At 38.1% G+C, this 26,331-nt stretch overlaps 2 protein-coding genes across 2 annotated transcripts in view; one reads left to right on the top strand and one right to left on the bottom strand.

Annotated features, from left to right (window-relative positions):
* The window catches only part of LOC112043590 (malate dehydrogenase, mitochondrial-like), a 221,788-nt gene that overhangs the window by 38,636 nt on the left and 156,821 nt on the right, over nucleotides 1-26,331 (top strand). The gene's annotated exons all lie outside the window — the stretch shown is intronic.
* Nucleotides 1,670-25,632, bottom strand: LOC112043538 (inositol polyphosphate 5-phosphatase K). Its single transcript, XM_024079006.2, has 10 exons — nucleotides 25,466-25,632; nucleotides 25,254-25,373; nucleotides 23,249-23,474; nucleotides 21,872-22,047; nucleotides 14,746-14,991; nucleotides 10,188-10,341; nucleotides 7,765-7,947; nucleotides 6,957-7,100; nucleotides 5,253-5,448; nucleotides 1,670-4,156 (listed from the first exon to the last, which is right to left on the bottom strand). Exons 1-10 carry the CDS (start codon nucleotides 25,477-25,479, stop codon nucleotides 3,963-3,965), a joined length of 1,653 nt encoding a protein of 550 aa, XP_023934774.2. The 5' UTR covers nucleotides 25,480-25,632; the 3' UTR covers nucleotides 1,670-3,962.

Below are 26,331 nucleotides of genomic sequence, written 5' to 3'. Positions count from 1 at the left end.
TAAATACTTAGTCTCGGTAGCTAAACTGTTTCGGAACTAAAATCGAATTAAATTGATATTATTTGTGGTTACGTCATCCGATAAAACAATTTCGTTAAACAAACATCGTCCCTCAGTTTTTCTGCCCTAACGAAAATAAAATTGATTTCCCTTGACAATTTATTTATTCGAACCTTTGGAAAACTACATCATTTTTTAATCGTATTTTCTTAATTGTGATCATCTGACTTAGTTATTTCAACGAAATGATCTTGACAATCTTGAATGGTACACCGACTTACATAAAAAACCTTCTGGTCAAGCTTCGCTTTGACTTAGCCGCTTTTAACTAAGACATATTTACTAGGTATATCCAGTGGTTCCACCCGTAAGTTTATCGGGATATAATAAGATTATGTGCTATACCCAAATACTACTATAATCTAAATATGTGCTGAATTCCACCCACATTCGTTCAGCCGTTGAGCCGTGAGTCATTAACGAAACGTCCTTAGAACAGTCGTTAAGTTTTGTTAATTTTCACATTTTTCTGCAAAATTTTCTTGAATTTTTCTGTTAGTAAGAACCTTCTCAAGTTCAAAGGCAGGTTCCGCTGAGAAAAGCCGACAAGAATTCTATTTTCACGATAAAACGACGAGATATTTAATGTCGATATTTCGACCCATTTGCATGGATCGTGGTCACGACGGGACTTAAGTTGCGAGATGCGAAGTTGACATCAGCTGTTAGGGGCAGAATCGATCTACCCTCTTTCTAGTTCTGTTTCTTTTTTCAACAACCTCGCAAAAACTGTTAAGGCAAACCACACTCACAACATCGCATTTGTTATTAGGCGTTTCGCGGCGCTCTCTTGGTTTGCATAATATTCATAATAAACAACCACGAAATAAGTTTAAAATCATTAACCTATCTTCAACCCACTCGTTAGCAAAATATGATATATTATTCATTTATTACAATGAATTCCTTTAAAATAACGCTGGCTGGCTGTGCGCCGTGATAGCCCAGAGGATATGAACTCTTTTTCTTCTTTCCTCAGCTTCGATTCGGAATGCGTACTTTAGGACGGTCGTTAAGCACAATTTCACTAATTTATTTTAGTGATTTTTACAAATACTAATGATTTTTGTCGCAATGCACCACTTTAAGAAGGATAGTTTCCTAACTAAAAATTTAATTTTCAAATTGTTTTTTGTTAACTGTCTTGTCTTGTAGATTATGACTGAGACTGGAGATACTACTACCAAAAATGCTACTAAGAGTTCCTCCTTTGATTAATGTAATATTTTTAATGACCAAAGAATATGAATAAATTGAAAAAATAACAGCATAAAATTAAATCTAGAAGAATTTATCCGTCTAAGAGTTTATGATTATTTGCTGCAGGTACAATAATGGGACTGCTAAGGTCACAGGGAGGTTTGAAACAGCGCTTACGTCTAGAATAATGTAGGGGATTTAGACCCTCTAAATAAAAAGGAATGATGAAAATCTAACGATTTTTAGGGTTCCGTAGTCCATGTCCGCCTGTCCGTCCGTCTGTCCACAGTTTAGCGCAGAGGCTATTAATACTAGGAAGCTGTAAATTATCATGAGTATGAACATTAACATGAAAAATAACAGCAAAGCTATGAAATCGTCACCGTCATCGATAGATTAATCATCCACCTTATTTTATTAAATTATTTATTAAATAAGTTATTTATTTACATTTTGCCTATTTTAACTACAATTCTTACTGTACCAAGGCGTTAGAAAAATATTGGAACTACTTATTACATAAGTTAAATGTCAAGCTTGGAACTAAGAGTAAGCCCTCATTCGCACGAGAGTTTAGCGAACGTTAAAAAAACGTTTAAATACAACAAATGCATTTTCAAGTATATGTTCACACGACACAGTTTTTAAAACACGACAGTGTTGCATTTTCAATTTTGGGCGTTGGATATAGACCTTCATTTAACTTCATAATTTGAACGCTTTTTTAACGTCCGATTAAAAAACTCTCGTGCGAATGTGGGCTAAGAAACAATTTGTCTATTTAAACTTAATACCAGTTTACCAGTAACTATAACTAATCCTAATATAAATTGTACTTACAAAATCACATGAAAAAAATATTTTGCACATCAATGTCAAATTGCACTAACTAACCTTGCACCAAATAGTACCTAAGTACCAATAATATATAAATTAATTGTAGGTCAAATACACGAAAAAGCTTTGAAGCTATACCTAATAGGATCGAAAGGAGACGGTACCAAAGTTGTAAGGAGCAAATGACAAATCGTGTATTTAGTTATTTTTTTTTATTTTTGTTTTATTTATAGCAATAGGGTAGTTGACACTTTTTTTAAATGGTCTTAAATAGTTCATTATCGTTCTACTATATAGAAAAATATATTGATATTTTTTAGACGGTACATCTATCTATATACGGTACGGTAATTTTAGTTTTTAGATATGTTTCAAAACGCTTGTCGGCCATGATGGTCTATATTTCAACTGTTTCATGACGTCACTATAATAATTTCGAATCCGATTTGAAATTAAAATTAATATTATTTATATTAAATTTGATATAAATCAACTACCCTATTAGGTATTATAATTGCATTATACGTTTTATATAACAAAAACGGCGGCCTTTTGACGGCCTCCGTGGCGCCGTGGATTTAATAACGGAGGTCCTGGGTTCGATCCCCGGCTGGGCCGATTGAGGTTTTCTAAATTGGTCCAGGCCTAGCTGGTGGGAGGCTTCGGGCGTGGCTAGTTATCACCGACAAAGACGTACCGCCAAGCGATTTAGCGTTCCGGTACGATGTCGTGTAGAAACCGAAAGGAGTGTGGATTTCATCCATCTTAGATAACATCATCACTCATCACTTTTTATCACTCATCACTTACCATCACTTACAATCAAGGGCTAACTTGTAAAGAATATAAAAAAAAAATTAAAAAAAAAACTTAAAATTTAACTTGACTGGAAGGAATTGCTGTAAGCAATATAACCGAACGATAAGTTATTTTGTATTCTTTTTGATATTGTTTGTACAATGAAGAATTTTAATTGTAAGGTTTTAGACCATCTAAATAAAAAAATAAGATAATAATCTGACCATTTTTTCAAATATGAAATTCATCTTTCTTTCTGTGTTTATTCAATTTGTATATACCCAAATTATAAATGTCTGTATGCTCAATATTGGACAGTCTCCTTTCGATAGCTCTCTTCCAATTAATCCGGATTTATGTAGTCATAAGACGAAAATTGTGATGGATTTCTTAGAAACTATATTACTACATACATATGATACATTGAAGAAATACACTGTTCAAAAATACCGAGTAAATTTCATCCAAAAGTCGACGAATTAATATGATATTATTAATTTTATAATTTCAGTTTAATTTTAATACTCACTGCCTTTAGAGAAAATATAAGACATCAAGATGTACTACAGAGAATATATATCAATCATATAAGGAAAAATAACAAAAATATGCTTTTCCCAATTTCATTTCAAGATAAGTCTCACTTATTGATTTTCAAATAAAATCAGGATTTAGTGATAATATTAATTAATATTATCAAATCCTTATTAAAGTAATAAATATCCTGAAATCCTTTGTAGACAACGACATATATATATATATATACAAATAGCTTTAGTTGATAGTCCATAAGTTTGTGATAGATGCCACACACGATAAACTTTTCCTATATTGAGCCCGTTTTGTCCTTACTTTAAATACTTTACTATAGCTTGGCATATTCGTTGATGACACTCCCATGATATGCGGGCGACAGGGGGAAAGGGCGCGGGCGTAGCTCTCCCCGGCCCGCGCGGATCGGTATTGTTACGAACGAATTTGCCAAGCTATACATGTCTATTACTGAGATAAATCTAAGCCGCGTCCTTCCGTTTGTTCGCCGGCGAGCCAGGCATGTAACCCTTTAGTCAGTCAATACTCAGATCGTTTGAGAAATGCCGCGAAAGCTTGGCCACGTCCAGGCCGGTGAAGTCGGTGAATATGTCCGTGGTGGTGGAGGGCTTGGATCTGCCGGGGGACGAACTGCTCGACGCCTCCATGCAAGGGTCGAGCGATACTAACCTGTCCTCTCGACTGCTCACTTCGAACGGTTCTGATATACCTGTGGATGATACGTATGCCTTGTTTAGACTCCACTTAAAACCTCAAATTCAAGTCATACAAATATTGAGACGAATATCTCAGCATTACATGGATTCACCGTGCAAGTCCCGGCACTTGCACGCGTTCCATCGCGTGGTAGAGAGAAACTCCGAGCAAAGTCCAGGACTTGTGACCGATGGGTGTAGGGTTAAGGAATTCCTTGACAATCGTTTAACACTTCCCTCCTCCGCTCGTGTTATTCTCCCTGCCTAGCCAAAGGTAAGATCCTATTAGAGCAGCTTGGGATACCTGTTCTAATATAGAAAGAACTTGCTGCAGTTCTACAAAGGCCCAGTTTTTTAAGCGAGTTATAGAATATTAGCTAATATTATACGAATAGAATACGAAATTCTTTCATCAAGGGAAATCTACATTTCAAGCGATTAAGTATTATATCCCCGTTATTACACAGGAATGGGAACTAAGCCGATGCGGCTGCGTGGGGTCTGGTAATTGTCAATAAAATTGGGATATTGACAGTTTTATTGGGTAAAATACCTTTTTTTTTATTCTTTACAAGTTAGCCCTTGACTACAAACTCACCTGATGGTAAGTGATGATGCAGTCTAAGATGGAAGCGGGCTAACTTGTTAGGAGGAGGATGAAAATCCACACCCCTTTCGGTTTCTACACGGCATCGTACCGGAACGCTAAATCGCTTGGCGGTACGTCTTTGCCGGTAGGGTGGTAACTACCACGGCCACGGCCGAAGCCTCCCACCAGCCAGACCTGGACCAATTAAGAAAATCTCAATCTGCCCAGCCGGGGATCTAACCCAGGACCTCCGTTTTGTAAATCCACCGCGCATACCACTGCGCCACGGAGGCAGTCAAAACCTATCACAGTTTGTTAACTTTTAAACTTTGGTTTAAAAGTTAACAAACTGTGATAGGTTTTGACAATCGTATGAAGATTTCAAGACAATCGTATGAAGTTTTGTTGCTCCGTTACTGCAAATATATTTAACTAGGGGACGCCCACGTCTTCTGCCATTCGACCTCCTTAATCCGTCCACCGGCGGCGTCTGCTGTAGGCTCACTTTGGCCGATCCTTACCAAGTACACTCCTGACTTCGCTGCTGGGCTGGCTGAAGTATATGAGCCGGTAGAAGCCGGGCGTGCGCACGCCGCTGCCGACGGGGAAGCTGAGGGTGATGGTGCGCGGCTGGCCGGCCACCGGCGGCGTCTGCGGCAGGCTCACTTTGGCAAGGTACTCGTACGCTATGTAGTCGTCCAAGCTGTGGAAGTTGGCCTGAAAAAAAAAGAGAAATAATTGGACATATCATCATCATTATCAACCCATATTCGGCTGACTGCTGAGCTCGAGCCATCACCCATCCAAACCATCGAGAGTTAGGCCAATAGTCCACCACGCTGGCCCAATGCGTATTGGAAGACTTCACACACGCAGAGAATTAAGAAAATCCTCTGATGTGCACGTTTCCTCACGATGTTTTTCTTCACCGTTTGAGACACGTGATATTTAATTTCTTAAAATGCACACAACTGAAAAATTTGAGGTGCATGCCCCGGACTGGATTCGAACCTACACCCTCCAGAATCGGTGGCAGATGTCATATCCATTGGGCTATCGTGGCTCTCTTTGTACATATCAAAGATACTAAATCCTGGCTGAATATCGGGATATCGTATCCCATGCCTTGATATCGTATGTCCCGACTAGGTTCAACGCTATACGTGTCGGGTTTGGTAAAATACACAAAGTAACGCTGTCAATCATTATCGGAATGATTTACAGGTCCTACTTGTACAGGTCTATCCTCTAATTACAATATTGATCAAGGATCACTATCAGGATGCTATAACATGGGAACCAGTTATTAGACAACGATTGGGAACATACTGAATCGCACTTCTGATAAACTATCGTATGGCAGGGAGTCAACCCAGCAGAGTCCTGGACTTGCGTCCGATGGATGTAGGGTTGACTCCCTGCTATACGATAGTTTATCAGAAGTGGGATTCAGTATGTCCGAAATCAGTCTGATTACCTACCTACAATAATACCTACAGACTAAAACCCTACTGTGTTCCCAATCGTTGTCTTATAATTAGCCCATGGGTACATTTCGCAAGTCACGCCAAACCAGAGGCAGACCCATACCCACTCCTAGCTCAATCTATCCCCTTAGTTGGAAGGAAAGGGATACTTATTATGTTTAAAAGGCATGCTTATATTTTTTTTAATTAAATGAAAAAAATATATGTAATCGACTTCAAGACATCTCGGTAATGGTTGGTAAGACTTGAAGATTTTTGAAGATAAAAAATAATATTACATATTATGTGTGATGAACTTAAGTTCAAGGGACTCGCCGTGTATTTAAGAATACTAAGTAGCATACTGCGATACCATGTTGCATCAATTATATTACCATTTTTTTATTATTTACGATAATTGGACAAATTTCTGACAGGCACTGCCGTGATTATGACAAAACCTCTATCTAAAAAACGTCAAATGTTCAGATATCGCATTTCTTTGTTTTTAGTCAAAACAGAACTGGCCATAATTTATAAACATGAATTAACATTGAAACCTCAATTCCCCTTAAAGTAAATCACTAAATGACCTAATCACTACTATCTAAGTTTACTTTACTTTGAAGAAAATTTCAGTTGACTATTATCTCTTTACGAGATATTTTCTCCTCATGAGATATGCCGTGGCGTGCATCGTACGCCTACTAAAGATACAGTATAATTCGATATTCAATATAGATCATTATATAGACTTACGTCATAAATGCCGATCCAATCGTTGGGCTGTATATCCACGTCCGGTGAGAGCGTGCACTTCGTCCTAAAGTCCGCGTCGCCGATGTACCAAATGCGCGAGATCGGCTCGAACTCCACCGTCCTCACTGTGTAGTTGGCGAACGCCTACAAACAAGCGATGTTTAAAACAAAACCGCAAACGCTTGGATTAAATTTTCAGGTAGGTGGATAGAGTAAGATAGAGACGTTTAAAAGTCGGACAATATTATAAACTTAACGTGAAAAATATAACATCAAATTGTACTGAAATTACAAGATAATCCAAAAGCTAATAACACCGATATACATAAAAATAATAGAAAAACAAATTATATGTGGTATTGATACACCGACGCGCAAAAAAAACTAAATATAAATATAGGCATAAGCAATTTTTGGATTAATTAAAATGATTTACCTACATTACGATACTTAGTGGACCTTGATGACACGAATTGGATATGTACTCTATATCTATTTTGGTTTAGAAGTGTAGAAAAAGATAATTTCAATCTATTCCCACAATGTAAGTGATTGTTTTGAAAGAATCGGCTACTGATTTAATTATGTAAAAAGTTATAAATCGTAGTTTACATGGTTTATTGCCAAGGAAAATCGTAAAAAACTAGACGTGATAGAATCAATCTCAATTAAGAAATAAAATTGTAAACAGTTTTGGGTCCAGCACACTAAAGTCAATTAAAATTACATATCAAAGTTCTTGCTCCCGATTTTTTTCTATTTTTTTGCCAACCATGGTAACACACACAACTATAAAATAATAACAAACCGTTTCTTCGGAATCTTGCTCAGCCGTGCTCTCTACTTGCTCTGGCTCTGCAGCACATGCTTCTAAGCCTTCCTCCACTCCGAGACTTGTACTATCGTGCACAACCATTGCAGAGCGCATGCGTATTTGTGATCTAGCAGCCTTTGGCGGCGTATCTACTGCGGGTGCGGATTTTTGGCGAATCTAATGGGCAGGTAATGATTGAATTTTGAGTTGCCGGAAACAGAGGGCCCATCTGTTTAACTAAAAACGCCATCTATGAGGCACTCTCAGTAGAAAAAATGTCTAATGACTTTTCCAAAAGGGGCGAATTCGCTACGAATCGTTTTATTCGCGTATGGACTCGCGTTCAACGCACGTTGTCGAGGTACTAGGGCCGCCAATATATCGCGTCTACAAGCATCGCCCGCCTCTCGACTCGTGCGTAAAACGCGCATCGCTCCCGTTTTCAAAAACTCGCGTGTTGCACGCTCCCCGCCCTTTCTGGAAAAGATCTAATGCACTGTTCTGTATACATCACGAATGTACTCTTTATTTGCTTCTAATTTCACCAGTTATGGTTACCATAAGGTTGCAAAATTAATTAACTCTTTGTGAGTTCTACTGGTACTAAAATATATTAAATAGTTTTGATTTATTAAAAATTCAAGAGTAGGAACTTGCTTTTGATTAACTTTCTGACGCACTAGTGCGTGAATTGACATGTTTATAGCTGGAAAGTCCTTTACTCTGGGAATTTCGATTCCTGGATTTTACTAGTATGGTGTTACGAATGCCATTCTTTAATTTTTTTTATTGTCCCGCTAAATTTAGATTTCTGGTACAATACAACACAAATTGTCCTAAGTTCATATAAAATCAAACCATATTTCAAAATGTTATCTTAATTAAGCCAATTAGTGGAAAAACAAACGAGCTTTGTCATTAAAATAATGTTAAATGTATCCAACTTCTTAAAGATTGACCTTGACCTTGATTAAGACTGACCTTGTTATATCTATCCAGATATAACAAGATCAGGACAACGAGAAATTGTAACAGAATCTTTAAGAAGTTCTACCCATACTGACGGTTTCTACGCTACGCGGCATCATACCGGAACGGTACCTAAATCGCTTGGCAGTATGTCTTTGCCGGTAGGGTGGTAACTACAACTAGCCACCACCGAAGCCTACCACAAGACCATACCTGAGCTAATTTAGAAAAAATAACTGTCACAAGCTGGGAATTGAACTCAGGACCTCCCATAAAAAAACTTTCTACTGTCATAACTCTGAGCTGAAATACAATGTAACATTCAGCTCTTGACATGAACCTACAGGTAACAAGTTCTGACCTTAATATGTCTGAATAGACTCTAATATATGGCATAACTTTGAAGCTAAGCTAGCGTCTAAAAATAAATTGTCATAACACAGATCAGATCAAAAGCCTGCGATAGCCAGACATACCAGTATAATTTTATGAAGGCTCAAAGTTTGTCAGTCTGTGGTCTTAAATTGTAAGTTCTAAGGGGTAAATGTGGTAACTATAGCTTGGCAACTTCGTTCGTAACACTTCCGATGGGCCGCGCGGGCCGAGAGGCGTATAGCGATGAATGAAAAACCGACGACTGATGCGCCTCACTTCCCCGCACGCACGATTTCACATCCACGCAGTCTTTTCCCCTTGTCGCCCGCATATCATGGGAGTGTCATCAAAGAACTTGCCAGACTATAATTATGCAGTATGAACTGTCGTGGCTTTGTCATGATGATGATGATGATGATTGATTCTAAGTCTAGGGTGTATTCCGTCCAAATACAATGCGTATTATTTTGTTTTTCTTCGGCATAATATGGGAAATCATGCCTCTAATTTTATTCTGATTCTATATTTGATCGCCAGTTCCTTATCTTCGCGGCAAACCTTCGAAAAACACCGGTTAATTTTTTTTAAAGAAGCTTGCCACGAAGCTAACGTGGCGATTGGAGAAATGATTCCTTTAACTACTATAATTAGGTAAGTCTGGGTATTGCAGGCCTCGACCCATACGTAATTCTAACAAACACCACATAGTATATAGTTTGCCCTTGACCTGAACATAACAGTTCTGACGCAAACGGTACCGACATGGCATTAAACATTCAAACTCAACCATGCGACGTCACGAAGCTTCAGCGCTGACATTGAAGAAGTCTTTTATCGAACTTCTTCAAACCCCAATTTTCTGTACAATTAAAAGTAAACTAATTTTACACTACAATAAGGTTCAAATTGCAATACAGTATTTTTTTAATTGGAAACTTTCTTCGTCCACATTTCTCTAGTTTTCATGCATTCCAAAATTTGTTCTACTGCCATGCAAATAGCGTGCAAATTGCAATGTAATGCGGTGTAATAATTTTGAGCAGATAAGATGCTGATACACAAATGTGACTGACCTTAATATTAAATTGCGCGACCACTGGCTTGTGGTCACTGACCGTGTAGTGTGGTATGTGGTTGTACGATATCAAGTCAGCCCTCAACGTGATGTTCTCATAGTTGTTCGCTATCACTTTGTACAATATTCTGTCCGTCCACGAAGGCTTTCGTCTAGAAATCAGAATGACTATTATAAGTATTGTGTAATATACATATATTTTAGTGCACGTTATTTTGTTTTTTTGAAGAGATAACTTCTTACGGAAGGGTAAATCGCTGCGTAACGTAACGCGTTACGGCGCCACTGTGTCTGGTTCACCTATTTCTCACACACGTTTTTCTTATGTATACACAACGAATATCTATCTAATAATAATCCAAACCGTCACAACCCTCTTCTGTAATAAGAAAGTAGATATGCTTAGAACCCTCACGCATCTCCATTTTACCTCAGACTAATAACATAAGAACTAGTATCGCACCCAAATTTACGAACAAAATTGTCTGTCATTTTTCGTGGAAACCAAGCTTAAATAACGAGTATATATCTTACACTAAACTAGAAGTTGTTGACCGTTTTTTACTCCATTTAAAAACAAAATGGTATTTTTACGGTGCTCTTTAACCGACGAACACGATCACAACTATCAACATCGATAATATAAAGACAGTTTTTATAATCGCATTAATTCGTTGATCATATATTTTGACAAGAAAGTAACGTCTAGCAAGGTAGGTCCTTGTGTCATTAGTCTGAGGATTTTAGCGATAGTGATCAGTTTACCATTTAAGACAAAATAAGACACAATATTTAAGCTGTAAGATTACATAAGCATTTACCACGAGTCACAGTAAAATCGATTTTCCCCACTAAAGCCTCGCGTGCTATACTACTACGTTCTTTATATTATTTAGTACCGTCCATTTGTTTTTTGTATACAAACGCTGATAATATCGCGTAAAAAACCAGCAATTTGTATAGAAGACTTATTATTTTTAGAGTTATTATTTTTTCTAGTTTCATAACCAATTGATATAAGACGTTTAAGATGAGATACAACAGTATTAGAAAACTATTCTGATACACGACAAGTTCTTTACAAGTTCGCGCTTAACTGCAATCTCATCTTATGGTAAGTGATGCTATCTAAGATGGAAGCGGGCTAATTTGTTAGGCTTAGAAAGAAAATCCACACCCATTTCGGTTTCTACATGACATCGTACCGGAACGCTAAATCGCTTGGCAGTACGCCTTTGCCGCTAGGGTGGTAACTAGCCACGGCTGAAGCCTCCCACAAGCCAAAATAATAAATAGTATTTTGGATCATTAACCATAAAAAGGAACGACTTTAAACGCACGCTGTTTTTGACGACAAATTAGCGCTTGACCGCGATATCATTTGGCGTTAAGTGATGATGCAATTTAAGATGGTAGAGCGCTTAGTAATAGCTCATTTTTTTCATCTCATCATCATAATCAAACCCACTTCAGGCCAAGGCATCTCTTCTTTTAGGAGAGGGGATTTGAATACCTAAGTTAGACCCACCACGCTGATCTTGCGGTTTTCAACCCTTACTAACTTGATGTTTGTAAGGGTTGAAAAATTTTAATAAAAAAAATTCAACCGACTTCCAAGTCAAAAAATAACTAACTAAAAAGCAAAAAATAACATCTTACCTATGTGCTACCTTCTGATCAGTTTGAAGGCGGTGCCAAGCCAGTGTTGTGTTTTAATTAAAGCTGTTTCTGAAAGAACCACAGAAATTTTGTAGTTAAATGGTGTTTAATTAAAACATCACTGGCTTGGCACCGCCTTCAAACTGATCAGAAGGTAGCACATAGGTAAGATGTTATTTTTTGCTTTTTAGTTAGTTATTTTTTGACTTGGAAGTCGGTTGAATTTTTTTTATTAAAATTTTTATTTTTTTATTTTTAGTGTTAGCATACCTACTGCGTGTGTACAGTCACAACCTATCTAAATGGAAAGTTCTTATCAATACAAAATTATCAAGTCCAAACCCAAGGTAGCTACTATGAGCCGTCGAGGAGTTCTCTTCACTGTGCTTCGTCTTCATCACCAGACCCTTAATACAGTCACAATCCATCTAGGTGGAAAGTTCTCATCAATTCAAATTTATCAAGTCCAAACACAAGGTAGCTACTGTGAACCGTCGAGGAGTTCTCTTCACTGTCCCTCGTCTTCCTCATCAGACCCTTAATACAGTCACAATCCATCTAGGTGGAAAGTTCTCATCAACACAAATTTATCAAGTCCAAACACAAGGTAGCTACTGTGAACCGTCGAGGAGTTCTCTTCACTGTCCATCGTCTTCATCACCAGACCCTTAATACAGTCACAATCCATCTAGGTGGAAAGTTCTCATCAATTCAAATTTATCAAGTCCAAACACAAGGTAGCTACTGTGAACCGTCGAGGAGTTCTCTTCACTGTCCCTCGTCTTCCTCATCAGACCCTTAATACAGTCACAATCCATCTAGGTGGAAAGTTCTCATCAACACAAATTTATCAAGTCCAAACACAAGGTAGCTACTGTGAACCGTCGAGGAGTTCTCTTCACTGTCCATCGTCTTCATCACCAGACCCTTAATACAGTCACAATCCATCTAGGTGGAAAGTTCTCATCAATTCAAATTTATCAAGTCCAAACACAAGGTAGCTACTGTGAACCGTCGAGGAGTTCTCTTCACTGTCCCTCGTCTTCCTCATCAGACCCTTAATACAGTCACAATCCATCTAGGTGGAAAGTTCTCATCAACACAAATTTATCAAGTCCAAACACAAGGTAGCTACTGTGAACCGTCGAGGAGTTCTCTTCACTGTCCCTCGTCTTCCTCATCAGACCCTTAATACAGTCACAATCCATCTAGGTGGAAAGTTCTCATCAACACAAATTTATCAAGTCCAAACACAAGGTAGCTACTGTGAACCGTCGAGGAGTTCTCTTCACTGTCCATCGTCTTCATCACTAGACCCTTAATACAGTCACAACCCATACAGGTGGAAAGTACTCATCAATACAAATTAATCAAGCCCAAACAAAAGGTGACTGCTGTAAATCGTTGACGAGTTCCATCGTCTGTGTTTCGGCTCCATCATCAGACCAACTCCAAACCTTCATAAAGTTGTAGTGGTTTAAAATACCTTATGGAAACACTAACAAACGCACTAGCCGTCTCTACAACTTTCAAAAGTTCCCCTCAATTTCTCCAGGATGCCACCATCAGATCCTGACATGAAAAAAATGGGACCACCCTGGAAGTAAACCCTTCAAAACAAAAAAAGAATTTTTAAAATCGGTCCATAATTGACGGAATTATCGCTGGACATACATAAAAAAAAAAAAAAAAAAAAAAAAAAAAACATACATACAGCCGAACGTAGAACCTCCTCCTTTTTGGAAGTCGGTTAAAAACTACGTGTATTACTGTTGGATGATGATATAGGTATTTGTAAACGCGCTTAAAGAATCCCGCGCCCTTTTCGCGTTCTATTACCTTCAATTCTATTTTTTTAATAATATTTCTCGCTGGGCAGCGTTCTGGAATCTTTGCGACATCTTAATGTCCAAAATTCCTCAGACGAAAGTTTTCAAACAGTGCCCTTTGCCAGTGATGCCTTACGGATCCGAGACTTGGTCACTAACTGTGGCCCCATAAAAAGGCTCAAAGTCAGTCAACGAGCGATGGAGTGAGCTATGCTTGGAGTTTCTCTGTGTGATCGAATCAGAAATGTGGAGATCCGCAAAAGAACCAATGTTACTGACATAGCTCGGCGAGTCGCAAAGCTGAAGTGGCAATGGGCAGGGCATATAGTTCGATGAGTCGATGGACGTTGCGTTCCAGAGGTCTGGAATGGCGACCCCGCACCGGACAACCCAGTGTTGGTGGACCCCCTACTAGGTGGATTGAGGAAATCAAGTTGCAGGGAACCGCTGGATGCTGGTGGCTCAAGATCGTGTAGTTTGGAAGTCCATGCACCAAGAGGCCTATGTCCAGCAGTGGACGTCCATCGGCTGTTAATGATGATGATGATGATGACAATATTTCCTATTGGCTCATGGGACCAAGCCGGTGGTACCAAGGGATTTATACCAGTTTTAGCAAAGTCGAAACGTTTCTATAAGGGTCTATCCTGTGACACTCAGCTCTCGCGGCTTAGATGTTCATCGGGACATGTGGCTTATGGATTTGACGAGTACGTAGGTAGTTATTTTTCGACTTATTTCAACCCAAGCAATGCCAACAATAGTTTCATACTAAAATGCAAGCATAACTAGCTACTTCTACTTATTTAAAAAATATATTGTACTCCTTAATAATACGATCTATATTCCCGTTCCTCTCCAATTAATAGGAAAAGACTGTGATAGGATCTATTTAGTGTAGAAGTAATGATATTTACTATTTATTCGTACAAGTCTGTAAATACATACAAATTACATTTTCCAATAAAATTACACAAAATAATGCGTATTAAAAGATAGCACAAAAATTCATTGTGCAATAGAAAGATTCGTTATCAATATGCTATCATTATCAACTGAATCACTCACTTCAAATCGTAATCGCCGCTCCCAGTCATGAACTTGTACGTGGGGGGAAATCTTATTTCCGCTTCTGTGAACTCCGAGAACGCCTCCCCGCTGTCCATGACCGCTAGCAACTGGTCGTGTTTCAGAAGGGCGGTGTACTTGTCCTTCTCGACCTTCTGTAGAGTGGCCACGATCTCTTCTGACGTCGGAGCGCTGCCGGCCGGGTGGTCGGTACGGAAATTCAAATCCCCCATCCAGAATACATAACTGAAAAAAAGGTTTTATATATAAATATTTGTATTTTTAACGACTCGAGGTATATTCACGTAAATAATTTGATAACGATATAAATGCGAATGGTCACGAAATCTCGAATAACGCTTGACGTACAAAGGTGAAATTTGGCAGGGAGGTAGTTTATAATTAGTAGGTGTCTGCTAATAACGAATTTTGCGACAGAGCTGGATTAAGGAGGTCTGAGCGCGGACGAAGTCGCGGGCGGTTATACACTTTTATGGAAGTAAAAGCTTGATCTTTAACATAATCTATAGAATTTGGCACCCATTTAGATATCATTTTATTTATCGGCAAAGACACACATTTTTAACACCCGACGAAGAAGGGGTGTATAAGTTTGACATGTCTCTGTCGGTTGAGCCGTTTAAAAGTTCCAGGGGTTGAAAGTGGGGAAGAATAACCGAATGCCTGCAAATCTATTCGAGTGCGGTCTCAAATTAAAATGCACTAAAAGAGAATATTGATTACTCGATCGAGAGTGTACAATTTTATGTTATTAATACTGATTTTTTCTTCTATGTTTATGTTTTTCTTATATGATTCATGTACTCGTATGGTTTTATACTGACTGGTTCAGTAGATATATCATGAAACATATAAACAGACATACAAACTTTTGCCTTAATAATATTAGTTTTTTAAGAATAAGAAATTTTTTTTAAGAATATTTGCCATATATTTTATAATATGACCAATATTCCCATTCCCCTCCAACTAGTCGAAAAAGACTGTGCTAGGAGTGGGTACGAATAGACCAACGGGGCGGAGATCGAACCACCACCCCTCGGTGATGAGTCCGACCGCTCTTACCGTTGAGCTATTGAGGCTTTATACAACCGGTTATCTATTATGATAATAGAGCAGCGGATTACGTACTCAGTCAAGGTGGCATTGTATTCAACACTATCCCAAGTAGGCAGAGTTGAATAAAAACGGGTAATAAAGGTAAACAACGTCATTATAGCTATAAAATGAATAGGTAGTTAATTCCGGTCTAAGTAATTAACTGTCACACATCAAGACTTACACTTAACTCAGAGAAGACACAGACTTATATTTAACTAGAGGTCGCTTGATCATTCAATTAATTGAAATTCTTAGAAATCCGGTTTTTAGTATAAATGGATAAAGAGAAATGTACAAAAGCGAAAAAGTCCTTAGGGATTTTCCTCCTGTTTCTGACATATTTCTTGTTATTGTTTTATAACATGTTCCTCCTTTTGTGACATGGACAGAATCAAAATTGCGTATACTTAGATAGTAATGACAACAAGTTTTCATATTCGTAAATTAATAAACTTCCGCATTTATAAATTAGTAGGATTACCGATAAACGTGACTTTTTTTAAAGAACACTATCCGAAAATTACTCTGATATGTGTTGAAGGCCGACATGACTGTCGTCAAGTGAGGCAAGTGAGGTCATGTCCACTTGCACTTTACAAATCGCAACACTATCATATCTACATCACTATGACAACATTATTAAACACGTGTCTCCCTGTCCCGTCTGTTTATCTGTATGCGATAAACTCAAAAAACTACTTAACTAATGATACTAGAGATAGAAAAATAGCGCATCAAAACTGAGGCGGACAAATGTGATAAATTGTCTTGATTTCATTTAGTCGCTTACCTGTATGACCTGTATGACAAAAACTATGATAACTCTGCTAATATATACGATACCTATATAAAACTAGCGGACGCCCGCGACTTTGTCCGCATGAAACTCGATGTAAACTTTCAACTACCCTACCCCTATCCAACGTTGAAATTTTTCCTGAATTTTCTTTGCTATAAACCTCACGGAGCCCGAGACCTTTCCAACGAATGCAAAACCGTGGAAATCGGTTCGTGCGTTCTGGAGTTATAGCGTCAGAAAGGAAAACCCGACTTATTTTTATATAGTAGAGATATATATACGTATCGTATGCACTCCTCGATAACGTAGCATTCTACTGGTGAAAGAATTTTTGTAATCGGATCAGTAGGTACTTCCGAAGATTACCCCATTTAAAGAATGTTACAAACTTACAAACTTTACCTCTTTATAATATTAGTATAGATATAATACCTAAATATTGTCTACAATGTCGAGTTGTGTTTATGAAGTGTTAAAACTATACCTATATTATACTTAAATATATATATAAGAACCGTGATAGCCCAGTGGATATATGACCTCTGCCTCCGATTCCAGAGGATGTGGTTTCGAATCCGGTCCGGGGCATGCACCTCCAACTGTGCATTTTAAGAAATTAAATATCACGTCTTAAACGGTGATGGAAAAACATCGTGAGGAAACCTGCGTGTGTGAAGTCTGCCAATCCGCATTGGGCCAGCGTGGTAGACTATTGGCCTAACCCCTCTCATTCTGAGAGGAGACTCGAGCTCAGCAATGAGCCGAATATGGCTTGATAATGATTGATACTAATATGTAAGTAATGCACCAATGGAGTAGCTAAATTCGGATCACGTTATGCGTTGGTTTTGTAGAAACGTAGCATGTTTATAGTCTAAAATATCGTTGTACTTAAAGGACTCTCGTACTGTTTTAATTTGTGGGATACATAATAATGGTTATATAGCACAGTTTCAGAGACCAGAGTGGGCGCTTTACTAACGAGCGCAGCTTGGGTTAAGAGATTATAATGGCGTACTACAAGGCTAAGCCTTCCTCATAATAGGAAAGGATATTTGGAACCTAAAGCCACTATGCTCGAAGTGCTATGCTACAAGATGCTCCAATGCGAGTTATGGGGTTAAGATGGCAATGGTTGACTTCACGGCCACTATCAGACGTTATATATCTCAGACTAATTACATATGGACCAGGTAAACGCATAATCACAAAATAGTTAACACCAATAAATGTATAATGTGTCCTTAAACAACAAACAACTTATATACTTTTGAAATCTTAATACACACACGTGTAATTTTACTCATCAAACATCGATTCCGCAGATGCAGTTTGTATGTTCATACAAACTGCATCTGCGGAATCGATGTTTGATCATGATCATATATTTTTGACAGAGGGGTAACCTCTAGCGAGGCAGGTCCTATAGAAAGAAGGTAATTGTGGATCAGACAAAATAGATCACATCCCTTATTTAATTTGCATGTAGAAGTCATACAAATGTACCAACATATTCGTTCAAATGTCTTTTATACACACGCCATCGAACTACATAGACTCAGGGTCGCTTACTCACACATTACCTCATATGCTGTTATAGATAGAGATATCCACTGATATCGAACGATAAGTCCCTTCACTGAATTATTTTTATCAATAGATAGGTACGTAAACAAATAAGGTAATTGCTGTGTGAGAAAACCGATACATCCAACAAAGTTATGCTTAAGTTTTATTATAATAGACTACAAGCCATTGAAAAAATTACCTGTGAAATGAAGCAACGTGAATAACGCTTTGATTATTTTAATCATCTTTAACACTATAAAAAAGCCGTACATTAATAATAAGTCGTAATTCATCATTTGTACCTGAGAAATTCCTTTCACTCGCGTACTCATCTGTACCGCTCAGAAATGACGGCATAGTGCTCAGAGGTATTATCTGATATACTTGTGGTAACACGCCTTCTATGCGTTATTCACGTAGGTTCATTTCACAGGTAATTTTTGTTCAAGGGCTTGTAGTCTTTAACTAACAGTTGAATATTGAGACGAATAACCTATCAATCCATAGATTCACCGTGCAGGTGCTGGGCCATCGCGTGACAGAGAGAAAAACTCCGAGCAAAGTCCAGGACTTGTGACCACTGGATGTAGGGTAAAGGAATTCCTTGACAATCGATTAATACCCCCCTCCTCCGTTCGTGTTGTCCTCCCTGCCTAGCCAAATTTGGAAAGATCCTACTAGAGCAGCTTTGGATACCCGTTCTAATACAGAACTTGATACAGTTCTAGAGAGGCCAAGGTCTTTAAGCAAGTTATAAAGAGATTTTGCTGGTAATCCTCTCGCACCTACTTCTATGGCGTGCAGACTAACCACAGAGCCATTTTTAGTTAGTTTATTTGTGAGGTCATAATATTAATTCACTTTTTTTACACCGGTGTTTCTTTACGTCAGTTCATTATGAATAATAACTATTAACACAGAATATAGAATGCTAAAGTGACTATCAATGAGTGATTTATTTTGCTATTCTTCGATAATGGTTTAGATTTAGAACGTATTTATACATACCTACTCTACTTAGTTATAAAACTAAGTTCTCCATTGCGTCTTTCTGTCTGATCTGAACTCAAAAGTTCTAAATGGATTTTAATACGGTTTTCATCAATAATAGTGATTCATGATATAGTTTTTACGATTATAAGAGTAATTTATAAATTGTTGTGTATAAGTGAAATATAAACAATAATTGTTGGAACTGTCGGGAAATGTCAGTCCATCTGGAAACTTTCGTCGAAAACGCAGCCTAATCCCTTTAGGATATAACAAAACAGTGAGTTCGATGTACCAAGAATAAGGATAACTTCAAAAATACGGTCATGTATATACCTACAACTTTCATAGGTTTTTTAGGCTTTTTACCGCGGACGAAGGCTACTGCTGATCTAAATTCATAATAATTACTTATATAATTTTTTTAAATAATGGTAGACACGTTATAATACGACCAATATTCAACTAAGCGTAAAGGCTTACGAGAAGTATGTACGACCATAGTACAAAGGACGGAACGGAATTTAAACTGAGATTGAGATCTCTGATAAATAATCCATCTCTTAGTCGATGATCGAACATATACAAATTCATATTGTATTTCACGAATGATGTCATATGATAACTTATTATACATATTACTTGCCTATTACTCAAATTATCTGATACTATATCGAGGATCAAAAATGATAACATGCAATTTCCGCCATAAATTAAATTTACCAGCAAAAGCTGATTATGTAGTCTACGTATGTGGACCATACATCTTTTTGAATAAGCTGTAAAACCCAAAAATATTCTGTTACCAGTTACCACCCTTCAATGACTCACAAAAGGGCCAGGGCTGTCTCTATACCTATAGTAGAGCAGACTTCGACACACGTTGAAGTCCCTAAAAGTAAGTGCTTACTCGTAGGTACCTACTCGTGATATAGAAACGTTTTGCCGACTCACTCGTTATACAGAAGTTGGAAGATGTTGGAAGTCTCGCCGACGAGGTAAAAATGTTCCTTCACGATAGTGTTGTAATCGTTGATGCGCTCGGCGAGCAAGGGCTCTTGCGCGGTCAGATGACAGTTCAAGAGCAAGGGCTCATGAGCAGTCAGATAACAGTGCGATAGACACCGACACACGATATATGTTAAACCTAACAAGTACTCACTCGTGATACAGGATGTTGGAAGTCTCGCCGACGAGGTAAAAGTGCTCCATCACGATAGTGTTGTAGTCGTTGATGCGCTCGGCGCGCAAGGGCTCGTGAGCTGTCAGATGACAGTTCACGAGCAAGGGCTCGTGAGCGGTCAGATAACAGCTCAAGAGACACCGGCACACGACATAATATGTTAAGCCTAAGAAATAAGTATTCACTCGTGAATTCGTTATACAAAATGTTGGAAGTCTCGCCGACGAGGTAAAAATGTTCCTTCACGATAGTGTTGTAATCGTTGATGCGCTCGGCGAGCAAGGGCTCTTGCGCGGTCAGATGACAGTTCAAGAGCAAGGGCTCATGAGCAGTCAGATAACAGTGCGATAGACACCGACACACGATATATGTTAAACCTAACAAGTACTCACTCGTGATACAGGATGTTGGAAGTCTCGCCGACGAGGTAAAAGTGCTCCATCACGATAGTGTTGTAGTCGTTGATGCGCTCGGCGCGCAAGGGCTCGTGAGCTGTCAGATGACAGTTCACGAGCAAGGGCTCGTGAGCGGTCAGATAACAGCTCAAGAGACACCGGCACACGACATAATATGTTAAGCCTAAGAAATAAGTATTCACTCGTGAATTCGTTATACAAAATGTTGGAAGTCTCGCCGACGAGGTAAAAATGTTCCTTCACGATAGTGTTGTAATCGTTGATGCGCTCGGCGAGCAAGGGCTCTTGCGCGGTCAGATGACAGTTCAAGAGCAAGGGCTCATGAGCAGTCAGATAACAGTGCGATAGACACCGACACACGATATATGTTAAACCTAACAAGTACTCACTCGTGATACAGGATGTTGGAAGTCTCGCCGACGAGGTAAAAGTGCTCCATCACGATAGTGTTGTAGTCGTTGATGCGCTCGGCGCGCAAGGGCTCGTGAGCGGTCAGATAACAGCTCAAGAGACACCGGCACACGTTATATGTTAAACCTAACAGGTACTCACTCGTGATACAGGATGTTGGAAGTCTCGCCGACCAGATAAAAGTGCTCTTTGACGATAGTGTTGTAGTCGTTGATGCGCTCGGCGAGCAAGTGCTCGTGCGCGGTCAGATGACAGTTCACGAGAGACACCGACACACGATATATGTTAAACCTAACAAGTACTCACTCGTGATACAGGATGTTGGAAGTCTCGCCGACGAGGTAAAAGTGCTCCTTCACGATAGTGTTGTAGTCGTTGATGCGCTCGGCGAGCAAGTGCTCGTGCGCGGTCAGATGACAGTTCACGAGAGACACCGACACACGATATATGTTAAACCTAACAGGTACTCACTCGTGATACAGGATATTGGAAGTCTCGCCGACCAGGTAAAAGTGCTCCTTCACGATAGTGTTGTAGTCGTTGATGCGCTCGGCGAGCAAGTGCTCGTGCGCGGTCAGATGACAGTTCACGAGGGACACCGACACACGATATATGTTAAACCTAACAAGTACTCACTCGTGATACAGGATGTTGGAAGTCTCGCCGACGAGGTAAAAGTGCTCCTTCACGATAGTGTTGTAGTCGTTGATGCGCTCGGCGAGCAAGTGCTCGTGCGCGGTCAGATGACAGTTCACGAGAGACACTGACACACCGTAGATGTTGAACCGTACGCTCACCGCACCCTTGTTACCCTAAAACAAATGTGTCTATGATTGCAAATATTCAAGTGTAGACAGTGAGGTGAAATAGATAAACAGCAAACTCATGTGTTTACTGACTTTATAATATGACCATGTGCGTTACCACTGAAATATGTTCTAGTTTCATTATTTTTAATCCCTTAATTTTTTTCAAACTTTATTTCTTATTTATACTTTACCATTTCTTAATCAGTCACACTAGCCACGCAATATCTGCGTCGTCGCCTTCTTATAACTTAGGTAAATGAAAACACTGGACCGGGGAAACTAGTTAGCGACCAAGTCGCGGAACCAATGGTCATCATTGGCAACACACACTGTTCAAAGACTTTTGTCTTTAGGCACTGAGAAAGGATAACGCGAAGCATCCCGAATGCTGAACAGCCGAGTTGGATTCGGCGGTTCACCTCTTTTTCGAAAGTGGTCCTACCTAACTGACCATACCATATATCCTAGGTATATGTATTTGTCTACAATTTCGAGTGCAGTGTTCTCAACTATAACTGGGTGGAGCGATACATGAGCATAACACATTATTTTCGTTTTGGCCACGTTCATTTTCAGACTTCAGTAGGTATACATACATTGAAAGCCAAACAGACTACGAAAAGTAGACAAACTATAATATTATTATAACATTCTAACTTATCGAGTTAAAAGTAGGCCAAATTAAGAATTATTATCCAACAGACAAACTTTCGTTTCATTTTCACCAAGCATTGCAAAGTAACTGACATAATAAACTTGTTATGCAAACTCCATGTATTGCGCGGAAATTACTTATAAATGAGTTTTTGTCGCTTCTTGTGGCGGACGCCTGCGACTTCGTCTGCATGTAATTTAGTTTATCATAAATCCCTCGGGAACCATAGATTTTTCATGGATGAAAAGTAACCTATGTGTTAATCTAGAGTAGAATTTATTTACATTTCAAATATCAGTCAAATCGGTTCAGTAGTTGCGGCGTTAAAGAGTAACAAACATCCATACAAACTATCGCGTTTATAATACTAGTAGGATTTCAATTTATTCCAAATATATTTTAGGATTCAAATCGATTTTTTATCATAATTTTAAATTTAAATCATAAACTTTAATAGTTTTATGGTTGAGGGGTTGGACTTAAATCCGAGAGGTCTAGGGGTCGATTGCCGCTCATTTTGAGAGAAAAAGCTCTATTTAAATCACTTACCCAAAGTCCACCTAGTCCAGTTTTTGTATACTGCGCCACAATATCCCTCAAGTGTGGTAAATGTTTCATTTGGCTGTAAACAATCAGTAAGATGCCCTGCAGTCTAATGGTCTTGGCAACAACGAAACCTTGTCGGCAAAGGATTTTGTTTAACATTTGTGTCCACTGGTCACTGAATAGGGAGTCCATTAACATGTTCTGTGGCTGAGATTTCACCTCTTGTAGCCTGAAAAAACACTTTATCATTATCTTCATTAGCAACCCATCTTTCTTCTTCTTTTCTCTGGCCCTTTTCCGCACTTGGCCACTAGGGGTTGGCCGTTGTGCATAGGTCTTTCTGGTGCTGGTCCCCGCTGGAGTCACTCCAGCCAGCCGAGCTTGCTCCAGAAGCTTAGCAGGCCGCCTAGATCGCCGAACGCCTCATGGAGAGTATTAGCAACCCTTATACGGCTCATTGTTGAGCATACAGAAATGAGAGGGGATAGGCACATAGAGAATTGAGAAAATTCTCAGGTGTGCAATATTTTTCCTTCACCATTTGAGATTTTTAATTGCTTAAAATGCACATAACTAAAAAGTTGTAGGTGCATGCTCTCAGTCAGATTCGAATCTATGCCCTGCCCAGAATCGAAGGCAGAGGTCATATCCACTGAGCTATCACGGCTATTAAATAAATCTATATAAGAAAACTGTTTTCTGTACAAAAACTTACTGTAACTAACTTACAGTTACTGTTACTGTAAAATTTTAAGTTAGCTTAGATAATTATTAGAGGCATACCAGCTAAATTTCTCAATAACCTGCTTCAAAACCTTGGTCTCAGCAGCACTGAAGTAAAATCTATATTTGAATGGGAATCCAAAGCTGCTCTAGTGGTATCATACAAAAGTACAACAGTCTGACCTGATTCTGAATCTCTTTGATTTTATTGTACATATATTTTTTTATAGTGGGAGAGAAAAATTACAGGCCAATTAAAAGGTGACAGGTGCCTGTCGTATTTGGCAAGACAGGGAGAACAATATGAGCAGAGAGAGTAAGTATTGACATGTCAAATAATCCGAGCCTAGCCATGAGCTATATTGAGTATTTCAAATAAACATTTCTCATTTCTTTCTTATACATGTTTGTTTGTCTCTCTACAATACTACTATTTGTGATAACCAAAAAATAAACCCTGTCTCGGTTTTTTGTGGGCTCTTCTCGGACCAAGGCACTTTTGGAACCCTCATAACTTTAATTTTAAGTTTTCGGCCAATTATTATCACCATTTATCTAATTATATTATTACCTGACATTTCAAAAGTGTTTGTAAATTAAGCCTAATTGAAAAAAATTAACTTTGACTTTAACTACAAGCACTTACGAGACACCTTGTACTTTTAGTGGTTATTGCTGTTTACACTGGCTTTTGGTAGACACTACAAATATCTGAGTATTACAGATTACACAGTCTAGTAGTCTATTTTGTTTTATTATGTACTTACTTAGTAAAGAGCAACAACTAAGATTTAACAAATTTTAGTAGAGAAAAACAAAAACAAATTGCAGGAACTGAATATATCATAGCTAAGTTTAATTACTAAAGAGTTACATGGCTTGGAAAAATCTATCATTTTTATAAACAAAAAGTATTACAGACATTATTGTATTATGATACATTTGCACACTTAATCATCCTAATATATATTGGATAAATTGGATGCTGAAATAAGGAAGGCTTCATTTTGTTTTGTTTTAATTCTAAGTTTTTAGCTAAATATACCTTTGAGAAACATTTAGCGTCCTAATACTTTGCTTTATTACAAACAGTAGGGTAAATAAACATTAAAAAAAATCACAATATTATCTAAAGTTGTGGACAACAGCTACAATATCTTCAGTGTACTGACTTCGATAAAATAAAATATATTTCTTATCTATTATTAAAGCAAATTCCTTATAATGGGGAATGTAATATACTTATGTTAGTTGTAATAAAATAATACGTGTTAAAATAACTTACCCGATAGCATAAAAATCTGGAAGTGGTTTATTTTTATTGAACTGAGAAGGAAAATCCAGCAAGGAATTAAGATCTTGGCCTGGAGACTTAGTCGCTACGTTCCAGGTAACGAAATAAAACCTGGTGAAGATAATCTCGAATTAATGACGGAATCTTTTAGAAACCTGATCTATGAGGCTAAAATTGTTTATTAAACCAATTATAATAATTACCTTAGGGTATCCATTTTTACACGTTTTATATTCACTTACTAAGTAATAAGTTAATTATTTATAATTAATTATATCCTTAATTTATAGAATTTAAGTTACATGAACATTATAGAAAAAGATAAGATAATTATCAGTTTTTATCACAATACACATTCACCATCTTCAAAGTATTTTTTTTACTGATCCAATCAGTGTTGCCAGTTGGGTCTTGTGAGAAGTTACCCGAACTATTAAAAAAAGTAACCTTTTTGTGTAAAAAGTAACCTTTTCACTTACTACTCTTGCTTTTTGCGTCCACAGCATGGCTAAACCACCAAATCAGCCTCTGGGGGCTAAAGTAATTTTGTTTTATTTTTTTAATATCTGTCTTTTACGCATACTACTAGTACCAAGTACTAAATTACTATAAACCGAAGGAGATTTTACTCGTAAATAGAATCATCTTAAGTAAGGCCCTGATTGTTTGCCTTTTCCTCATGGGATAAGAAAAATACAATTAAAGAGCAAGAATTTAAAAAACAATTGACATTAATTTCTGACATTCATACCTTCATACTTGATTTTTTTAAGAAATTCAACGTGACTGCAACTTACTTATTTCGCAACGTCAATTGTAACGTCTTCATATAAAGTGAGATTGACACAGAAACATCGATGAGTTCTTGAGCATTTCCGCATTTCTTGATTTAACGACCGTTCTGTTTTAGTTACACGAAATTGTAAGTTAATTCTAAAAATTCCGAAATATCACGTAAAAGTAACCTTTTTATTAGTGTAACCTAAAAGTTACCAATGCAGTCAAAAAATCACCTAAAAGGTTACAAAAGTAACCTTCTGGCAACACTGGATCCAATAAAATCTATTCC

The sequence above is a fragment of the Bicyclus anynana genome, chromosome 14 (assembly GCF_947172395.1).
Source record: "Bicyclus anynana chromosome 14, ilBicAnyn1.1, whole genome shotgun sequence".
NCBI lineage: Eukaryota > Metazoa > Arthropoda > Insecta > Lepidoptera > Nymphalidae > Bicyclus > Bicyclus anynana.
Note: the sequence above shows the minus strand (reverse complement) of the source record. Positions and strands in the feature narration are given on the sequence as shown.